The sequence below is a fragment of the Fukomys damarensis genome, unplaced genomic scaffold (genome assembly GCF_012274545.1).
Source record: "Fukomys damarensis isolate Sample0158 unplaced genomic scaffold, DMR_v1.0_HiC HiC_scaffold_17, whole genome shotgun sequence".
NCBI classification, from domain to species: domain Eukaryota; kingdom Metazoa; phylum Chordata; class Mammalia; order Rodentia; family Bathyergidae; genus Fukomys; species Fukomys damarensis.
The window spans coordinates 27,005,383-27,023,652 of NW_022900929.1; the positions used below are offsets into that span (position 1 = coordinate 27,005,383).

Below are 18,270 nucleotides of genomic sequence, written 5' to 3' on the forward strand. Positions count from 1 at the left end.
GAGAGAGAGAGAGAGAGAGAGAGAGAGAGAGAGAGAGAGAGAGAGAGAGAGAAAGAGAAAGAGACAGGTACTGGGTCCCCTTCCAGGTATTCCCATGATTCAGCTTCTCCACCAGGCCCCACCTCCTAGCAGCACATTCAGCACTGTACTCATCCCTAGGTGGATCCCCGATTATGTCCCAGGATCTACTCACCTTCCACTTCTGAACACACAAGCATTTGGGGGACATTTCCGATCTAAACTAGCAACCTCTGGCCATGGTTCCAATTTGTTTCCTCCTAGCCCAGGGTAAATATGAGCATCTTGCAGACCTGAGTAGAGGAGACTCCTTTCTTCCTTGGGTGGGAGGCCTTGTCTCCCTCGTATGAAGTCTCCTCCCTATTTCCTCCCAGCGGAGGGCTAGGATTTAGGTCTCTGTGTGTCTTTCACAGGGAAGCAGATCAGCTCAGGAACACAGAGCCCTGGAAGCTGCTTCAGTGTGCTCGTAACCGAGCTGGGCATGGGGTCTCGCCCGGCCAGGTTTAAGGTTGTGGATTTACATTTTAGAAAAGAAGTTGCTGGGTATGGTGGCACATGCCTGTCATCCCAGTGCTCTGGAAGGTCACAAGTTTGAGCCTAGCCTGGACGACTTAGTGAGACCCTGACTCAGAGAGTTGGGATGTAGCTGAGTGTGAAGGTCCTGGGCTCAACAGCCAGTACTGAACATATCACAAATGCAAGGAGAAAGGGCGAAAATATATAACATATCATCGAAATGCTTGTTGCCTAAACACAGTATTGCACTCAAGTTTGGTGGTGGAATTCTACAGTAATGTGCTCATAAGCATATGTGACTTTGCTGGTGTGGGTTTACACTGACCTTCCTGGTGTTTGCTTGGTTTTCTTCTCACAGCCCTCTGCACCGGAGGCTGATCCCAAGCACACAGCTCGCCTCACAGCCCTGATTCAGGTCTGCATCCCACGAGCCGTCCTCAGAGGCAGCAGTGGGCACGAGCTGACCTACACCATCCCCCAGAACACAGACAAGGCCTGCTTCAAGGGGCTCTTCCAGGCCCTGGACCAGAACCTGCAGCCTCTGCACCTTGCGGGCTATGGAGTCTCAGCTCCCACCTTGGAAGAGGTACCGAGGGACCTGGAGCATGCTCTGTGGGCGATGTTTTCAGGGCCACACTGCCTTGGGGAAGAGATATGGGTAGAGGGTTGGGGTTTCTGTGGTTTCAGAATCCCTCTTAGTACCAGAAACAATGGAAGCCAAATGCCAAATTTAATAGCCTGACAGGTGACTACAGTTTATGGGAAATAGCATTTATTTTTGAGATGCAGCCTCCCTGTGTAGTGCAGGCTGGCCTTGAACTCACTGAAGAGCCCAGGCTGGGCTCAAACTCATGGGAGTCCTCCTGCCTCAGCCTCCAGAGTGTAGGGACTACAGGTGTGCATCACTGTGCCCAGCTTAGGAAATAGCATTTTTACATCTGAGAGCTCTGGTGTTGAATCCAGCATCATCAGGCAGCCCAACTTCAGCACTGGGTTGCTGGCCAGTGGTATGTCCTCTGCCTGCTCCTTCACTGTGGTCTCCTATCATCTTGGTGCTGTGGCCCGTGCTGTGTAAAGGGCGGAGGTGAGAGGGCATCATGCAGAATCAGCTGATGAGGGCCAGCTCCCATGAGACCCCTGAGTCCCTTCCCCTGCCCTGGGCTGTGCCGAGCAGTCCACATACTTCTGTGGTCCCTGCCAACACCCAGCCACCAGGACCAAGACTCCAGGACCTCCTCCAGGGCCGGAGATGGCCCCGTGTGGGTCCTCAGGCCTCCTCTGTGGAGCTGAAGCTGAATTTTTGTTTACATTGCCATTGTCTACAGAAAGCGCTACAGTTTTTAAAATCATGCACTACAAATGCAAGTAAAAAATAATCTGGAAAGGGCCAGGGATTTAGCTTAGTGGTGCTGCTGCTTTAGTTCGATCCCCGGCTTAAAAAAAAATCTGGAAAGAATTTTGGAGCAGTTTCTCTCATTCACCAGTTTCACATATAACAGTAGCACCTAATTGTTTCTTCACACGTAACTGACACTAGAAACATGAATAACAGTTAAAAATACTGCAGTCCTCAGTTGAAGTCTGCTTGCTCAGCTGTATTTCAGTGGCTGTTGTGGAAAACACACCTCTGGGTTTGAGACTCAGGAGAACAGTCAGTTTTCTATGTGGCCAGTCATGGGGAAGTCACCCATAGTCAAAAATATGGCACACAGCCAGGTGTGGTGGTGTACACTTGTGATCACAACGCTGTGGGAGGCTGAGGCAGGGGGATACCAAATGTGAGCCCAGACTGGGCAATTTAGCATCTTGGTGAGGCACTGTTTCAAGATCACAAGGCACTGGATATGCAGCTCAGTGCAAAGGCCCTGGGGTCTGTCCCCAGTTCTTCAAAACAAACAGGCAAACAAAGAAACAAGTGCTATGGAACAGTAAACTATTTTGAGAAAGTGTAATCACTTTCACAGAACTTTTATTACAATGTACAGTTACAATATTTCTATTTTATTAGTAGTTACTGTTAATATTTTGCTGTCTTAAGTATGCACAGTTTGCATAGGAAAAATGTTTACTTTGGTTTTCATATCTGCAAGTCCTGCCTCTGGATTCAATGGACTGTAGTTTGAAAGTAGTCACAAAAGAAAGTTGCACCTGTATGACATGTACAGATTCGTCCTCCCTGCCCATTCCCCGAGCAGCACAGTCCAGCCGTCATTCACATGCAGTCTGCATGCTATCTGCTGTCAGCAGCAGTCTAGAGGGGTTAGAGTGTGCAGGATGATGTGCACAGGTGATATACAAACACGTCGCCATCTCACCTATGAGAATCGGACGCCTTTCAGTTTCGGTGTCCACCAGGAAGCCCATCCTCCCGGAACACTGTGGGACTCTGCTCACAGGGAGAGGGCTCAGGCGTCCTCCAAAGTCCCAAGTTGGTGGTACCAGCTCCAGCTTACACCTGAGAGATGGTGGCTCACAGAGAGATTCGTAGTATTACCAACCACTTAGAATGCGTTGCATTCCCCCAAGTTCTGTAACTTAATATTTCAACTGTTTTGTTTGCTTGCTGTCTATTTTGTTTGGTTGGTATTTTTCAATTTTCATTTCTATGAGTCAACTGCAAATTTGAGCCAAGACTGGGCAACTGAGTGACTTAGACTCTGTCTCACAATAAAAATAGGAAAATAGCTCAATACCACACACACACACACACACACACACACACAAGCAGCCAGCAATTCTTACCTGCAGTGGTGTGGCGTATGATGTTGTCATCATCTCTGCAGAGTGGCAGTGTAATTAAATGATGTACCTGCCACACAGGTCACCCTGTCCCCCAAAACTGCAGACAGAGAAGCATTTCTCTTTGGGCTCATAGCAGTGCCAGCTTTGAGAGCTGCATCACCATCCCGGGTTACTTGGAAAGGAAAAGTAGAATGATCTCTTTTGCACTGGAAGGTGTTATAGTTACATTTATTGTTGCTGGGACGAAATACCCAACACTCAAATTAAAGGAGAAGAAGTTTATTTGGCTCACAGTTTGTAGAGGTTTCAGTCCACAGTTGGCTGGCTCCAAGGCAGGGTGGTGTGGCAGAGGAGAAACAGTTCATGGCAGGCAGAAGGCAGCAGAGCAACAACAGGTGACCACAGCTCTTTCTGTCCCTTATATCTTATCCAGGCTACTCGGAGGGGGGCAGCACTCATACCTTAATCCTAGCACCCTCTATCCTACCACTGCCCCATGAGTCAATCCTAGCGTCACACACTCTAGATCTAGACGCCACTGAAACAGCCCCAGTGATGATCACATAAGGCTCTGGGGTGGGGGACATGGAGACACAGCCATAACAGGAGAGGAGCTGTCACATGAGTGTCCTTCTCTGTCTCCTCTGGGTGGATCAGGACCTGCCAGGTATGGGGTGCCTGTAGGTATAAATCATATGTGTCCCCAAGCTCCTGGGCTCTGTGGGGACACAGAGCTCGTGTAAACCCGGCTCAGCTCTCCTGGATAGAGCACACCTGTTAGTGGATCACAGACTCACCCCCGTAATAAATCATGTAGATGTATTTATCTCTTCACAGGGTGCTTTGTGTGTCAGGAAGAAGGAATGTTCCTTTCAGATGTGTGGCATCATATTGCTAGTGAACAAGTGACTTCTAGAATCTGCTTAGCATCTATCATTAGGAAAAGTGAAATTTTATGGAATGCTTGCCTTGAATATTTTATGAATTTAAGCTTCTCAGAAAAATAACGGCAAAGAGAGCCTTTATCTTCTGGGCAGTTGCTCAGCTCCTAAACACTCAGTTAATTCTTGGGGTTGACATGACTGATCTGCGTTATCTCCAGGAGAGGGCTGAGAAGTGCGAGGCTTTATGCCATTTAGCGAAAGGCTTAGAAACGGAAGTGAATGATTCTATTCCTCCTCATGCTTGTTTCCCTTCCCTGCATGTTTCAGGTTCTCAATTCAAGTTAGATGTTTTGTCGCATCTAAGATGAAAACAAAGAGCTCCCAGGAGTGAGAGAAAAGGCAGCCCTGCTGTTCCTGGGTTTTCTTGGCTTGTCGTACTTAGAGCAGCAGCAGGATTATTCTAAGCACCTGTCTTCTTCATAAGTGCTATTTTAGTAAAAACGGGGTGAATCAATGGAAAAACCCAGTTATGCAGGACACAGAAAGCTGCAACCCACAGAAATGGAAGCCAGTGAGGACCCAGTGGCAACCACGTCTTTCCGGTTCCACCTGGAAACAGGAAGTAAGGTTTCATGTTTTCTTCTCACATCCCCAGGTGCTGGTGACTGCCTCCAAGGGCCTAGCTTGGGTGGACCCTGAAGATTGGGTCCTCTGTGCTGTCTGTACAGGATGGGGAATGGAGGGGACTCAGAGCAGCAGGCCTGGAGTCCTGACTTCGTACCATCGACCCCTAGAACAGCCTCCCATGCACAGTGTGCTTGATTGTTAACCGGGAATCATGGAAAACCAGGGACGGGACAGGTTGAGGGGAAGACACTCATGGTGAGGTGTGTGGCATTCAGGCAGCTTCCAGTCCTTCAGTTGGACAGGCGTCCTGGTCCATGTACTGTTGTTGTAACAAAAGACCTGAGGTTGAGTACTCTGTAGGGGAGGAGGTTTATTCAGCTCATGGATTTGGAGGCTGTGAGGCACCTGCTAGGGCCTGTGGCCAGTGTTTCGTAGGCTGTTTGTACTCTGATAATTTGAGTCTCAGGTTCTTTATCATCTTCACTTCAAAAATTTTTTATTTTTTAAATTAAATTTTATCTTAATGTAGTACAAGTAGATACTAATAAGAAAATATAAAAACAGTTCTATGAAAAAATAACTTTTTGTAGCAAAAACAATTAGATTAGTAATGGGAAGTACACTGTATCATGATCTTAAAAGAATATATTATCAATTGCTGCTATTCTATCTCATTTCCTAATAATACCATAGTTTTTTGCATAAAACATTTTAATTATTACCAAACTATCTCACACTTGGTATAACTTCGAACAGTTTCTTCCTATTTCACAATATCTGTTGTATATTTTGGCCTGTATCTGCACTTTCAGTTTCTCACAACAGAGAGGCAACGTGATATTTACACATGTATGTCCAATTTATTTCACTAAAGAGTATGGTCTCAAGATGCATCCACTCACCTGGAAATGTCTCGACTCTATCTTTTGAATGGCTGAATAGTACTCCATTCTATAAAAAAAACCATACCTCTTTTTTAAAAATTCCATGTATTGCTTTTATTTAGGTCAAATAATACACAACAGTTTAGATTACAGATTTCTAGGTACTATACAAAGTGAGGACTTACCAATATATTTACTATTATTTATACCCAAAATAAAGGTGCAATGGTACCTTCTGAGCTTCAGCATAGCTGTGTTTTAATCCCCCTTTATCCATAGATATTTCACTACAGTGTAACTTCTAAGAATTCTTTTCATGTTATATTCCTTTGACATTATTTCATTACAGTCTTCTGTTCTCCAAAATATTTGTGTTTATTCATCCTTTTTCCAACCGTGTTACTTTTGAACATTTCTCAATCCTTTCTTTTCTAAGAAATTATCTATCCATCACCCATCCATTTGTTTTAATTGCGCATAGATAAATCCTTTCTATGAATTTGAAAAATTCACAGAGCTGTGGAACCACACAGCGGAGCTGCAGACCACCACAGTCCAAATGCAGAAGGTTTCTGTGCTTGTTCCTTTCTTGGGGGGAATAATTCATCCATGTACCTTGCCTTTGCAAATTATTTTCTCTTTACCTAGGATTCATGCCCTTGCTGTTAGTCACCCCAATAACAAAGCCGGTCAGGAGTAACAGAACAAGCCGTTCGATCACTTTGGAAGTGTAAAACGTGCTCCTCTGATTTCTGGGAGCAATTTCCACCTTCTCTATGTCGTGCGTGCTCGGCACAGAACAGGCCCTAAATAAATATTGATTTATCAGATCTCATATACCTCTCTTTTTCTGTCTCACACATGCCCAGATGTTAAAAAAGAAATCCCCTGTCTCAAGACAACCATAGACATAAAGAATCTGGGGTACTTAAACTGAACATGAAATTCAGCAGATGTAATATTACAGTGCATTTAGATCTGTTTGAGAAAGATATGTTAAATTGGAAGAAGATTAAGTGCCCATGAAGAATTCTCTTTTGTTTGGCATAGTCTCAATGTGTCTGTCTCTGTCGGTTTTGCATCTTCACACTTGGCAAGCACTGGCTTTGCTCTCCTCCATCTGTTATCGACCCGCAGCCCGCGCGGTTGCTGTGGCGCTCTGTGTGGTGTCCCTTTGTTCATCTGCATTTAGCCTCATGGTTTCACTGGGGCAGGGAGGACCTGCCAAGCAGCTCTTCTGGCTCTGTTTCTGTAGCTGGAAGGCACATCTCTAAAACGACAGTGAATTTCTTACACAGCGCAGTCCCTGCGCCTCCCAAGCCAGGAAAGTTGATAGTTTAAAACCGGATCAGGCCTTAATTTTATTAAGGGATTTCTTCATTTTACTCAAACACTTGGACCTCAGGAAGACATTGGCAAAGATGACGTTTACTTAGTCTGGGGCCTGGGAACCCGGGAGAGCTGGAGACTTGGCTGTATGTACAGAGACAGAAGTTCCTGGCATCACGCAGACCGTGTTTCAGTAGTGCATTTTTAATACTTCTGAGTTTCTGATCTCATTCCAGGAAGGGCAGGTCACTTGCCTGAGGCGGGCACTTTCTGCAGATGCAGCTTGCGGAGTGAGCAGGACAGGTGACGGGACCCCTCTGCGTCTTTGCCAGGAGGGTTCTGGATGCCAGTTCCTGGCTGCACCACTCACAGTTCTGCCCCATACAGCACGTTTGAGGTAGAAGCTAAGCTTTGGATGAAAATAAATCCAGAATAGGGATTAATGGATTTTTATTTTTTTACTACCAGGGAACAGTTTCTGAGAATTCATGTGTGCCTGCTCATACCTTTTGTTCCTATAGTGTCTGTAAGAGCAAAAGTGTAACCCAGAATCCTGAGCAATGGCTGCACATGTTTTCATAACCAAACACCTGAGAAAAACACCTGAAGGGAGGAATGACTGATTTTGGCTCATGGTTTCAGAGGCTTCAGTCCATGGGCAGGTGGCTCTGTTGCTTTTAGGCCTGTGGTGAAGGGGAAGAATCAAGGCAAGTGGGCCTGGTGGAGGAAAGTTGCTCACCTCACAGTGGCTGGAAGCAGAGAGTGAAGAGCCACAGGGGCAGGGGCCAGGGACCAGCTGTAGTCTCCAGGGTCATGCCCTTCACCCAGGCCCTGCCTCGTACGTTTCTACAATGTTATCAAATTACAGATGGTTTCATCCACTGAAGTCAGGCCCCTCATGATCAAGTCCTCTTCTGGCAGCCCCACTGACGGAGGTGTGAGCCTTTGGAAGAACATTCTAGATCTGAACCATAAGTCAGAGAAGCCATCATATTAGAGTGACCCATGCACACCCATGTGTATAGCAGCACAACTCTTAACAGCCAAATCCTGGAAAAGACCCAGAAGTCCATCGACAGATGAACACAAAAAGAAAGGGTGACATTTATACACAGAGGAGCACTACTCCACCATAAAGAAGGATAAACTTGAGGCATTTGGGGGAAAATGGATGCAACCTGAGACCATAATGTTCAGTGAAATAAATCAGACCCACAAGGTTAAATATCGTACAGTTTCTCCAATATGAGATTACCCCAAATATAAATCATTAAAGGAGCAAAATAAAAGAGACCTATTAAGAAACAGGCAGACTCTAGAGGTGGGAAAGGGGAGTGGAGCAGGAGGGAGAGGAGAGGATGGGCGAGAAGAATAACGCAGATCATGATGTGATATGAGCACGTATCAGCCCCCAGGCTCTGGGCAGTCACTATGAATTGCAAATGTATATGATGAAAAGTTAAAAATAAAAAAAGGGAAACGAGTTGGCTTTTATATTTAGAAAGGGATGCAGGAAGCTCAGGCTGGGGACGTTGATGCCACAGCAGAGCAGCCCTGAGGAGATGGGCTTCGAGGGTAGGGGGTGTTGCCAGCCAGCATGTTGTGGCCAGGAGTGCCTGTCTGTGCCCTGGATTTTAGCCCAGCAGGGCCCATTTTACTCCCTGACACTGGAGGTGTCAGCTGTGCCTGTGTTGTCTGTGGTTACCATGGCAACAACAGTGGCAGTGGCAGGGGCACTCATTCGAGTCCCTGTCCAGCAGTGACCCTCACTGCATGCACTGCTGTGCCACACGACACCTCTGGGGAACAGCGCTGCCCACAGTCCCACATTTGGATGAGATTTTCCTGCACCTGTCACTTCCTTACGATCTCAGCTCTTTGCACAGATTCATCGTTCACTCATGAAAACCAAAGCTGTCATGTTGGGCAAACTGAAAGACACAGCCTGTGCCCCGTCTCGGCCGCCGTTCAGATGTCTTCCTCTGCTGATGTCCTCATGCATCCGGCCACCGCTGTCACTGTCTTGTGGACGTTTCCAGCCTCATCAGTTTCTCCAGCACCTTAGAAAAGAGGCACCTTGCACCACGCATCCTCGGGGTGTCATCCAGATGGTGACACTGTAAGTGTGGAGCATGCCGGGCTCTGACAGTGCTTGACGGGTGCCCTTTCCACAGAGCGCACAGATGCCGGGCAGCAGCCGCAGGATTGATGGCGCAGTCATTGGTGTTGGCGCGGCGCTGGGCATCACAAAGACTCGGACCCTGCAGCTCTTTTAGATTAAGGACACCTGAGTCCCCAGTGAAGAATCCCTGAACTCTTAAATTTATCATTTCCTACAAAGAAAGCAGAAATCCCACAGGCATTGTGTTTAAAGCCACGTTTTTCTGGGAAGTAGAATTACACATTGTTTTCATGCCAGTGTCTTGGAGATTTAAAGTCACCGCTTCATTCTTATTCATGTCTTGTGATAAATTTATTGCTAAGAATAATAGAAATACTTGGGCCAGTGTGACTGACGTTGGCCCTGAGATGTGTGAGCTCGTTCCAGAGAAATGCAAACCCTGGGACTGAAGCCGACCGAGGCTCTGACTCTTCTGTAGGAGGGAGGCAAGGCGTCGGTTCCACTTGGTCCAGTCGAGCGGGCGGTGGCCCATTGAGGTAGAAGCCAGTGGAAGATGCTGTGCCTGCACTCATAGCTGGGGTTCTCAAGAGTGAACGATGAGCCTGTGCTACCAGCTGAGATCGCACGGAGGCTAGAGGTGCAGGGACATCTCATCCGAATTTGGGACTCTGGTCACAATTGCTCAGCCTTCTTTCTCTTTTGCAGTGTTTCATTTGTGTTGGGAGGTCTTTCGTAGTCTCATCCATAGTGAAGTTTTACAGTATTTTGCATCTTCTGATAATTGTACAAATGAAATAAAAAGCTATCCTACGATGGCTATCTCAAAATTATTATGAAGATTCAGCCTTCAAGTACAGATGAAGCCTTGGTAGAAAATATGTACCAGATCACAAAGAATATTTTAAAACCAGAGTGTGGAACTTTGTTTTCCAAAACTCAGTGGAATGGTGGGAATCTTTGTATGCATTTTCCTCTGTATTCCAGCTAGTAGGGTTCTTTAAGAACTCACTGACCAAGCTGACTGCTTCCCTTTCATATGAAAATTACAGGGCAAAGTCTTAAGAGCCCAAACAATGTCATCTCGCTTTTGAAAAGTGTGACCTTTCTTGGTCCTGTGTGTGTTGGGGCCACTGGGACATTTTCTTGAATTACTCAGAGGCTCCTGGTTAGTGTGCCTGCAGTTCAGGGAGATCACCACTAGATGCCACTCAATACACTCCCGTTCTTTTAGATTTCCTTTTCATGTTTGATGTGCAAATTGAAGAAATTCTTAGACACATCATATCCTGTATTGTAATTGTTCTGATTCCTCCTCTACCGATCTGTGAGATAATGGAGTGCACACAGATGATACACACACATTCACTCACACACAGGCACAGCCTTTTAGGAGGGCAGGAGAGGGACGTAGGAAAAGGACAAAATTCTTCCTAGCGTAGCGCTCAGCCCTCTGGACTCTGAACTGCAGCAACCCGTGTTTTCATCTTGTAAGACCTGGGGGTTTCTGCTCCAGTCCCGTGTTCTTGGAAGCTGCAGAGGTGGCTCTTGGCAGGCATGGATCGCTGCAAGTTCAAGACCCGCCTGGGCTACGTAGTGAGTTCAAGATCAGCCTGAATTGCATAGCGAGATCCTGTCTCAAAACACCAAACAAATGAGATCAAAAGCTGGACATGGTGGTGCATGCCTATGAAGTTAGCACTGTGGGAAGCTGAAGCAGGAGAACGGCGAGTTCCAGTTGACTCTGGGCAATTTTGGGACTTAGGCCCTGTTTCATAGTGAAAAAAATGAAAAAGGGGGTAAGGGTGTAGCTCAGTGCCAAGGCCCTGGGTTCAATCCCCAATAGTGAAAGGATGAGACACAGCAAGATAAAGATTGTTATTTAAAATTTCACCCTTTGTTATCAAAATATACTTTATGACATTTTTAGTTGTACAAGACCATTCAATAAAAATTCAATTTAAGACAGTTTACAAGAAAGATTTTACTCCATGTGAGCAATTCTTGACCCACACTTTCTGTTGTTTCTCATTTCATTCTCTGTGAACACCCTGGGTGAATGCTTCTGCATGCTTTATAAATGCACTAGGAGCACAGTTGCTGCAGCAAGCCCAGGGAGCACCCTTACTTCCGGGCATGAGGCAGGGACCGGATGGTGAACTGTCTCGTGCACCTCCTTTGGCTGCGCCAGGACCAGAGGCAAGCTGCATGCTGGCACGGTTCTCATCCTCTCCCTACAAATTTGTGTACTGCTTGTACCAACCCTATAATCATCTCTTCGTACTTTCATTGAGCACGGCAGGGACTACACCACAGAGTGGTGAAATAATTCCTTCAAGGTCGCACGGCTGGCCACACTCAGAAATGCTGTTGTAATCATTACCTTCATCATTCCTGTTTGCAACAGTAGTGAAGTTTGCAGCTTTTCCTCTGTGCTTGCAGGGAATCCAAAAAGGGTGTTGACTTCCCAGTGCAGGAAACGGCATCTGGTCTAATGAACGTCCTGACCTTCACAGTGCTGTGGATGCAGGTTCTCCCTGGTGGGACTCTGTCTGAGCTAATTAGCCACATGCAGAGGTGGAGGGCCTCTCCCTGAAGGCTGGCTTGCTCCTGCTGCTCTCTCCAGGCTGCCCCTGTATGACACCTAGTGACAGTCAGCCTCATGCTTGTTTAGGGAGTCAGGATGGAGATGAGACCCAGCTGGCAAGAGTGCCCTGAAGGGAGACCAGGGACAGGGCCCGGGCCCCTGAACTTGGTGCAGAGGTGGGAAGGATGGACACACTGCACAGATGACATGAAAGGGGACAGTAACGGTGCCAGGGACCTCCCTGGTGCCTGGCCATGGTGGATTGGCGTGGATCTTAGCAGAGGACAAGAATGATAGCATAGTTAGTGTGTACTTCCCGAGTCTGGACAGAGCCCTTTGCACCATGCACTCGGGAGAGCTGTGTCCTATGCCTGCAGACCTGAGCTGGCCCAGAGTGATCATGGTGCTGAGTTACTGCATGGCCGAGGCCCCCTTTGACTGTGCATGGACCAAAGCGTCCAGCATGCTAGGCTTGGCCCAGTGTGTACATCAGGTTCTCTCCCCATCTCCTCTTAAATTCTTACCACATGTCCAGGAGCAGTGCATGGGCTTCCGTGTTCTCTGCCACCTCGACCTCCTCAGCTTGGTTACACTCTCCCACTTCCCCATAATCTCGCTAGTTTCTGAATCTGAACACGTGGGGGCTGGGCCTCTGCTTCTGACAGTAGCTAAGTGGAGTAGTGACTTTGCACAAGTGGCTCAAGTCAACAGCTGTAGGGACACGGCACACTGCAGCCTGTGGAGCACCTGTTTCATGGAGATCTTTATGGACCGATCCCATCTGTCCTACATAAACTCCTTAAACATGTGACTCCCGAGCTTACTGGCTGATTCGCCTCTGCATTTCCACAGTGCTAGCACAGTGAGCTACAGACTTGAGCTCAGTGAGAGATGCTGGGTATTACCTGCCTCTCCTTGCCTGTTGCTCTTTGTGGCTTCGATGAACTTCAGCCAGCACAGCGTGCGTGGGTGCTGAGGTTCAGGATCAGGTATCGCTCATCTTTGCACCTTACAGGCAGCCCGCAGAACAGTGTGCTGGCCTCAGTTTATACCTGTTGAATGGAGTGAAATATGGGGCTCTTGGTGGCTGCTCTTGCTTGATCTGGGTGGGTGATTGAGACGAAAGAAAAGAAATGCAATATGGAAAAACAAAATATTATGCTGTACTTGTATGATTATTAGTTTTTAAAATTTCAAACAGGTGTTTTTGATGCTTTTGGAAGATTCCAACAAGAAATCACACGTTGCCCTAAGCACCAAGTCAGAGCCTCAGACCCAGAGACCTGCTGGACCATCGCCCAGCTCCTGTAAGTACAAGCAGGGTCTCACATTTCTGCTGCAGGACCCAGGGTCCCAGCCTTGGCTGGCAGCCTTAGGTTCAGAGGTTGTATGGCATCCCTGACTGACCAGTGTGTGGTGGAACGGGCAACCAGTGAATTTGTGAGTGAGTATACAGGAAGTTTGGGGTTTGTCCTGGCTTGAGAAAGGTGGCTGTGTGTTTATGGGAGAGGTTTTGTTTCATCTTTTCTGTAGATCTTGACTTACTGTGTCAGAAATTGCGCAAGGAACAGCTAAGACTGTTCATCTCATTTTCCCTGCAAGGTCAACTAACCATTGCAGTCTGCATTCCTGGCCTGTCTGTTGTGTGCAGATGCTGGGCAGGCAGTGGTGAGTTAATGTGGTTTAAGAAACTACCACATGTGTGTTTGCTTTCACGGGGCTCCGTCCCCAGAGACCCTGTCTTTTGTGCTCAGACTGCCTCCTGTCAGCCTTAACAGCTGGAGAGAATCCAGGCTTGGCTTCTGGGGTGCGACTGCAGCTCTGATTCAGCATGGTGCCTTGCGTGTTAATCAGCAGTGGCTCAGCAAGCCGGACTGGAGGGCAGACAGGGTGAGTCAGGAACTCACCCAGGAATGTTACTAGGATTAAATAGACTACAATATTTTTAGTAGATGCTTGGTGTATTCAGCTGTTTGAATGTTGTAATTTCTCTCTTTGCTTTCCAACCCTTGCTGTAATGAAGTTTGGTTATCTTTGTCTGTCTATCTCTCTATCTTCTATCTATTGTCTATTTATCTGTCTTCAGAATTGATGTTTAGTTGATTTCTCATTGCAGCTTTACTTTACAGTTCTCTAATGATTATATCAAGCATATTTTCTTTTTAAACAGCTTTCTTAAGGTATAATTCTCATACCCTACATTTTAAGTGTGCAGTTCATTGACTTTTATAGTTTTTTTGCCCTTCCCACCATTATCAATGTTAGACCTTTTTCATTACCCCCCAAAAGAATCTCCACTCTGCACCATGTAGAGTTGCCTCAGTTGCCTCAGAGTTCCCCCCAGCCTCAGGAAACCTCTGACATACTTCCTATTTCTGTAGATTTGCCTCTTCTGGACATTTTATATAAATGGCATTATAGATATTGTCATAGTTGCTTTTTCTTGTTGCTGAGACAAAATAACTGACATCCAAAGTTAAAGGGGAAAGGGCTTATTTTGCTCACAGTGTGTAGAGGTTTGGCTGGCTCCAAGGCAGGGAAGCATGGCAGACAAGCATCGCAGATGAGAAACAGTCAATGGAAGGCAGAAGGCAGGAAGCAGCAAGCAGTAAGTGACAAGTGACAAGAGTAGCTTCTTTCTGCCCCTTTACATTCTATCTAGGTGCTACCTTACATTGGGTAGCCCTCACACCCAGAACCATGTCAAACTGATCAGTTGACTAACCTAGTAATCATAGGTCCTTAATCCTAGCACCACAAACTTTGAAAAAGCCACCATCTATGACTGTGTGAGGCTTTGGAGGGACATCCAGATACAAGCCATAACAGATATGGTCTTTTGCAACTAGCTTCTTCACTCAGTAGAAGTTATGCAAGGTTTATTGACACAGCAGGTATCAGGACTTTATTTCCTTTGATGGCTAGAAAATACTCTATTATTGTTTATGTGTAACACATTTGTATCCTTTCATCAAATGATGGCATTTGGGTTGTTTCCAATATCTTGCTATTATGACTACAATACTGCTATGAATATTCATGTGCAAGCTGGTTTTCATGGATGTATGTTTGCTCATCTGTCTGTTTCTAGGAATGGAATTGCTGGTTCATCTGTTAAATCACTTGAGTAATTGCCAGGAACTTTCCCAAAGTGTCTACACCTCACATTCCCACTAGCAGTGGATGAGGGGTCTGGTTTCTCAGTATCCTCACTAACACTGATGATTCCTAATACTGGACATCTCTTCTGTGTAATTGCTAGCTATTAGCAAATCTTTGAAGAAATGTTTGTTAAAGTTCTTTCCTCATTTCTGAATGGGGCCAGGGTTTTTTTTTTCCTTGCTGCTTTTGTTATTGTTGTTGAGTTGTGAGATTTCTTTATATTTTCTAGATAGAAGTCCCACCACACTCCACTGTTGCTTCAAATGGAGCAACCTCATTATATCAATGACTAACATGTTTCCTACAGTGCTGTTTACTTGTCTGTGTCTTTCCTGGCTTTCTATCAGGTTATTTTATCCACCCTTGAAAATGGGTCTTCAAGTTTCCTACTACTATTGTAGAAGTGTGGCATTCAACTTTGATTTCTCTAGATATTTATTCCACATGTTTAGGAGCTCTGATGTTTGGTTTCAGTGTATTTATAATTGTTACACCTTCTTGGTGAATCAATGTTTTTAATAAACGGAACCTTTTATATAAGGACTTTTATGCAAAATACTTTTCATCTCTTATAACTAATTTCCCCTTAGCCTATTTGTCTGATAATAGTGTAGTTATCCCTGTTCTTCTTCAATTACTATTCACCTGAAATATCTTTCCCCATCTTGTTAGCATATACATGTCTGTGGGCTTTTTGTGTACAGCATATAGTTGAATCCTGTTTTTTTAAAGCAATGCTGCAAATTTATGTCTTTTGATTGGAGACTTTAATCCATTTATATTTAAGGTAATTGTCATAGAGTAGCACTTACATTGCATTTTGTTTTTTGTTTTCTGTATGCTTTAAAGCTATTTCTCTTTTCTTCCACTATCAATTTTCATGCTTTTTTGATGACATGTCTTGGTTTTGTTCATATTTCCTTTTATGTGTATTGTGCAAATATTTTATTTTTGTTTAGCAAAGGAATTATGCATGATACCCTTTTTGTTGTGATAATTACCTTAAATTAGCACTAACTTAATTTCAATCACACACACATCTTTATTTCTTTACACCTGTACTCTATCAACTTTTACTACTGGAATAAAATTACATCTTTACATATTAGATATCCAACAAAGCTTATATTATTTTTATGATTTTTGGCTTTTAAATCCTGCAGAAAATATGAAGTAGCATACAAAACAAAATGCAATGATACTAATTTTATATTTCTCCATGCATTTATGTTTACTAGAGAACTTTTTACTTGAGCTGCCTGTGAGTTATTATCTAATATTCTTTCATTTCAACTTGAAAGGCTACCCTTAACATTTCTTGTGGGGTACCTCTGCTAGTCATGCACTTCTTTAGCTCTTGTTGGTTTGTAAATGTCTAAATTCTCTTTCCTGTTTGAAGGACTCTGCAGCTCTCTGAGAATATATAGGGCAGTTGTTTTCAAATCTTTACTGGGATATCTTTCTGAGTATTACTTTACTACTTTGCAGGGAACAGGCTTCCTTGTTTTTTGGGATGTGTGTGTATGTGTGTGTGATCATTTACTAGGACTTGGCATTTGGTACATCAGCCACTCTTCCCATCTTTGTAGACAGGTGAGGAAGACATTTGGCTTCCTTCTGAGTCCTCATGGGCAGCGTCTTTGACTTTCCTATTTCTACTTATTCTGTCCTAGGGGAGCTATACTTCTCTGTCCCATACTCCAGATTTCTCCCCTCTGCCTGCTGCCCACTGATTTCCAGCCACTCTCTTGTTTGTAAGTTTTGTTATGGCAACTTTCCATTTCCTGTAAGTGAGCCCATGTTAATGTCCTGCTGTTGTTAGACCATCCCTGACTTAGCAGATTGAAATGGCCCTGCCTCTCCCCCTGCAGTTCCCACCTGCCAGAACTCTGGGCCCAGGATCTCTTGGCTGGGGTTCAGGTGCTACCCAGACAGCACTCCAGCCTACAGTGTCTGTCCAAGCCCATTTGGGCCTGTGCAGAATTCAGTCCCTTGAGGGCCAGGGTCCTCGCTTCCTGGAGGGTGTCACTTGGGGTCTGCTCTCAGCTTCTAGCAGAGACCTTCAGGTCTCAAGGCTGGTGGCAGCTTCTTCAAAGGCAGCAGGAGACTCTGGTTTGGTAATTTTTATGGGCTCTGGACAGGCTTCTTACTCCATCGGCAAATTCTCTTCACTTTTGCCATGTGATGTCTGATGGCAGGAGGAAAAGCCATCATGCTCGGGGCCTTCCACGCAAGGGGGCAGATGTGCAGGGGTCTGAGTCACTGCAGGTTGCTCTCCAATTGACCCTGTACCAGCAGTGTTAGAATGGGCTGTGCTGAATTTCATTAACGTGTGCCCCTTCACACACACCGGCCATTTACATTTCCTCTGTTGTAATATCGCTATTGCTCTTTCTCTTTGACCCTCTTTGTAATTTTAAAGAATAGTTTCTTAAATGTATTCTTATTAGAAATAAACTGCAGGCATCTTACAGTAAGCCTCAGATCCTAATTGTACAGCCAGGTGGAGCACACCTGTGTAGGCATCATCTGGATCGAATCCCGAAGAATCCCAGTGCCTGGTGGCCCCTTTTGTCCTCCCAGGCCAAAGCCTGGCTGTGAGAGTCATCGTCACCTGAGGATCCTTGTTCCTGGCTTTGGTCTCTGTATCAAGGGAAGTGTGCCACAGATACAGGAGTCTGGGTTTACTTCTGAGACCTGTGCTTGATATTCTGTGTATAACTTTGGTGTAATAATATTCATATGTATATATCTATATATCAGAATTTATCCATGTTCCACTGTAGAAATTTTATTTTATGGGGACATAAATGCTATTTTTCTCTGTTATTTCTTAGTATTTTGCCTAAAGGCTTAGTTTCTCAGCATTTAAATGTACATCAACTCATGATTTTCCTAGATAAGGAGGAATTTAAAGAAAGCATGATTGCTAGGTACTCCTAAACATTTTATTATCACTATAACTTAGGCTAACTGCCATGGAAAACTCACCATCTACATATGCCCTCTTTGTTATGGTTCTATATCTGGTTTGGAAAATGATAATTTCATGTTCGGAGTTTGGTACACAGTAAGAAAATCCATGTAAACATTGGAGAAATGAAACATGAGCAATAAAACCCTGGGCTCTGTGGGGAAAGAGCAGTGCCTTGAGTTTGAGAGAGGAGCTTCAGGAAGAGGAACCGCATCTCCCACTGTGCTGTAAACTGTGATACAGAAATGTAATTTTTTTTATCATTCATATCACAGACTTTGGAAGGGGAATGTCCTTTACCAATCTTTTACCTGTTTCATTACTAAATCAGGAATCCAGGATAAATTGAAACAAATCTGGTTTAAGTTCATTTGCTTTTGCCAGTTTTATTAACTTCTATAGAATTGTCACACGAAATTCAACAGAAA

The 18,270-nt window shown here is 45.1% G+C and overlaps 1 protein-coding gene across 1 annotated transcript in view; it reads left to right on the forward strand.

Annotated features, from left to right (window-relative positions):
• Abca13 (ATP binding cassette subfamily A member 13) overlaps positions 1-18,270 on the forward strand; it is a 337,625-nt gene that overhangs the window by 179,188 nt on the left and 140,167 nt on the right. Inside the window, exons 42-43 of the mRNA XM_010624894.2 lie at positions 893-1,120; positions 12,908-13,013. Of these exons, the coding sequence (XP_010623196.1) occupies positions 893-1,120; positions 12,908-13,013 (334 nt within the window). The remainder of the gene's footprint in view (positions 1-892; positions 1,121-12,907; positions 13,014-18,270) is intronic.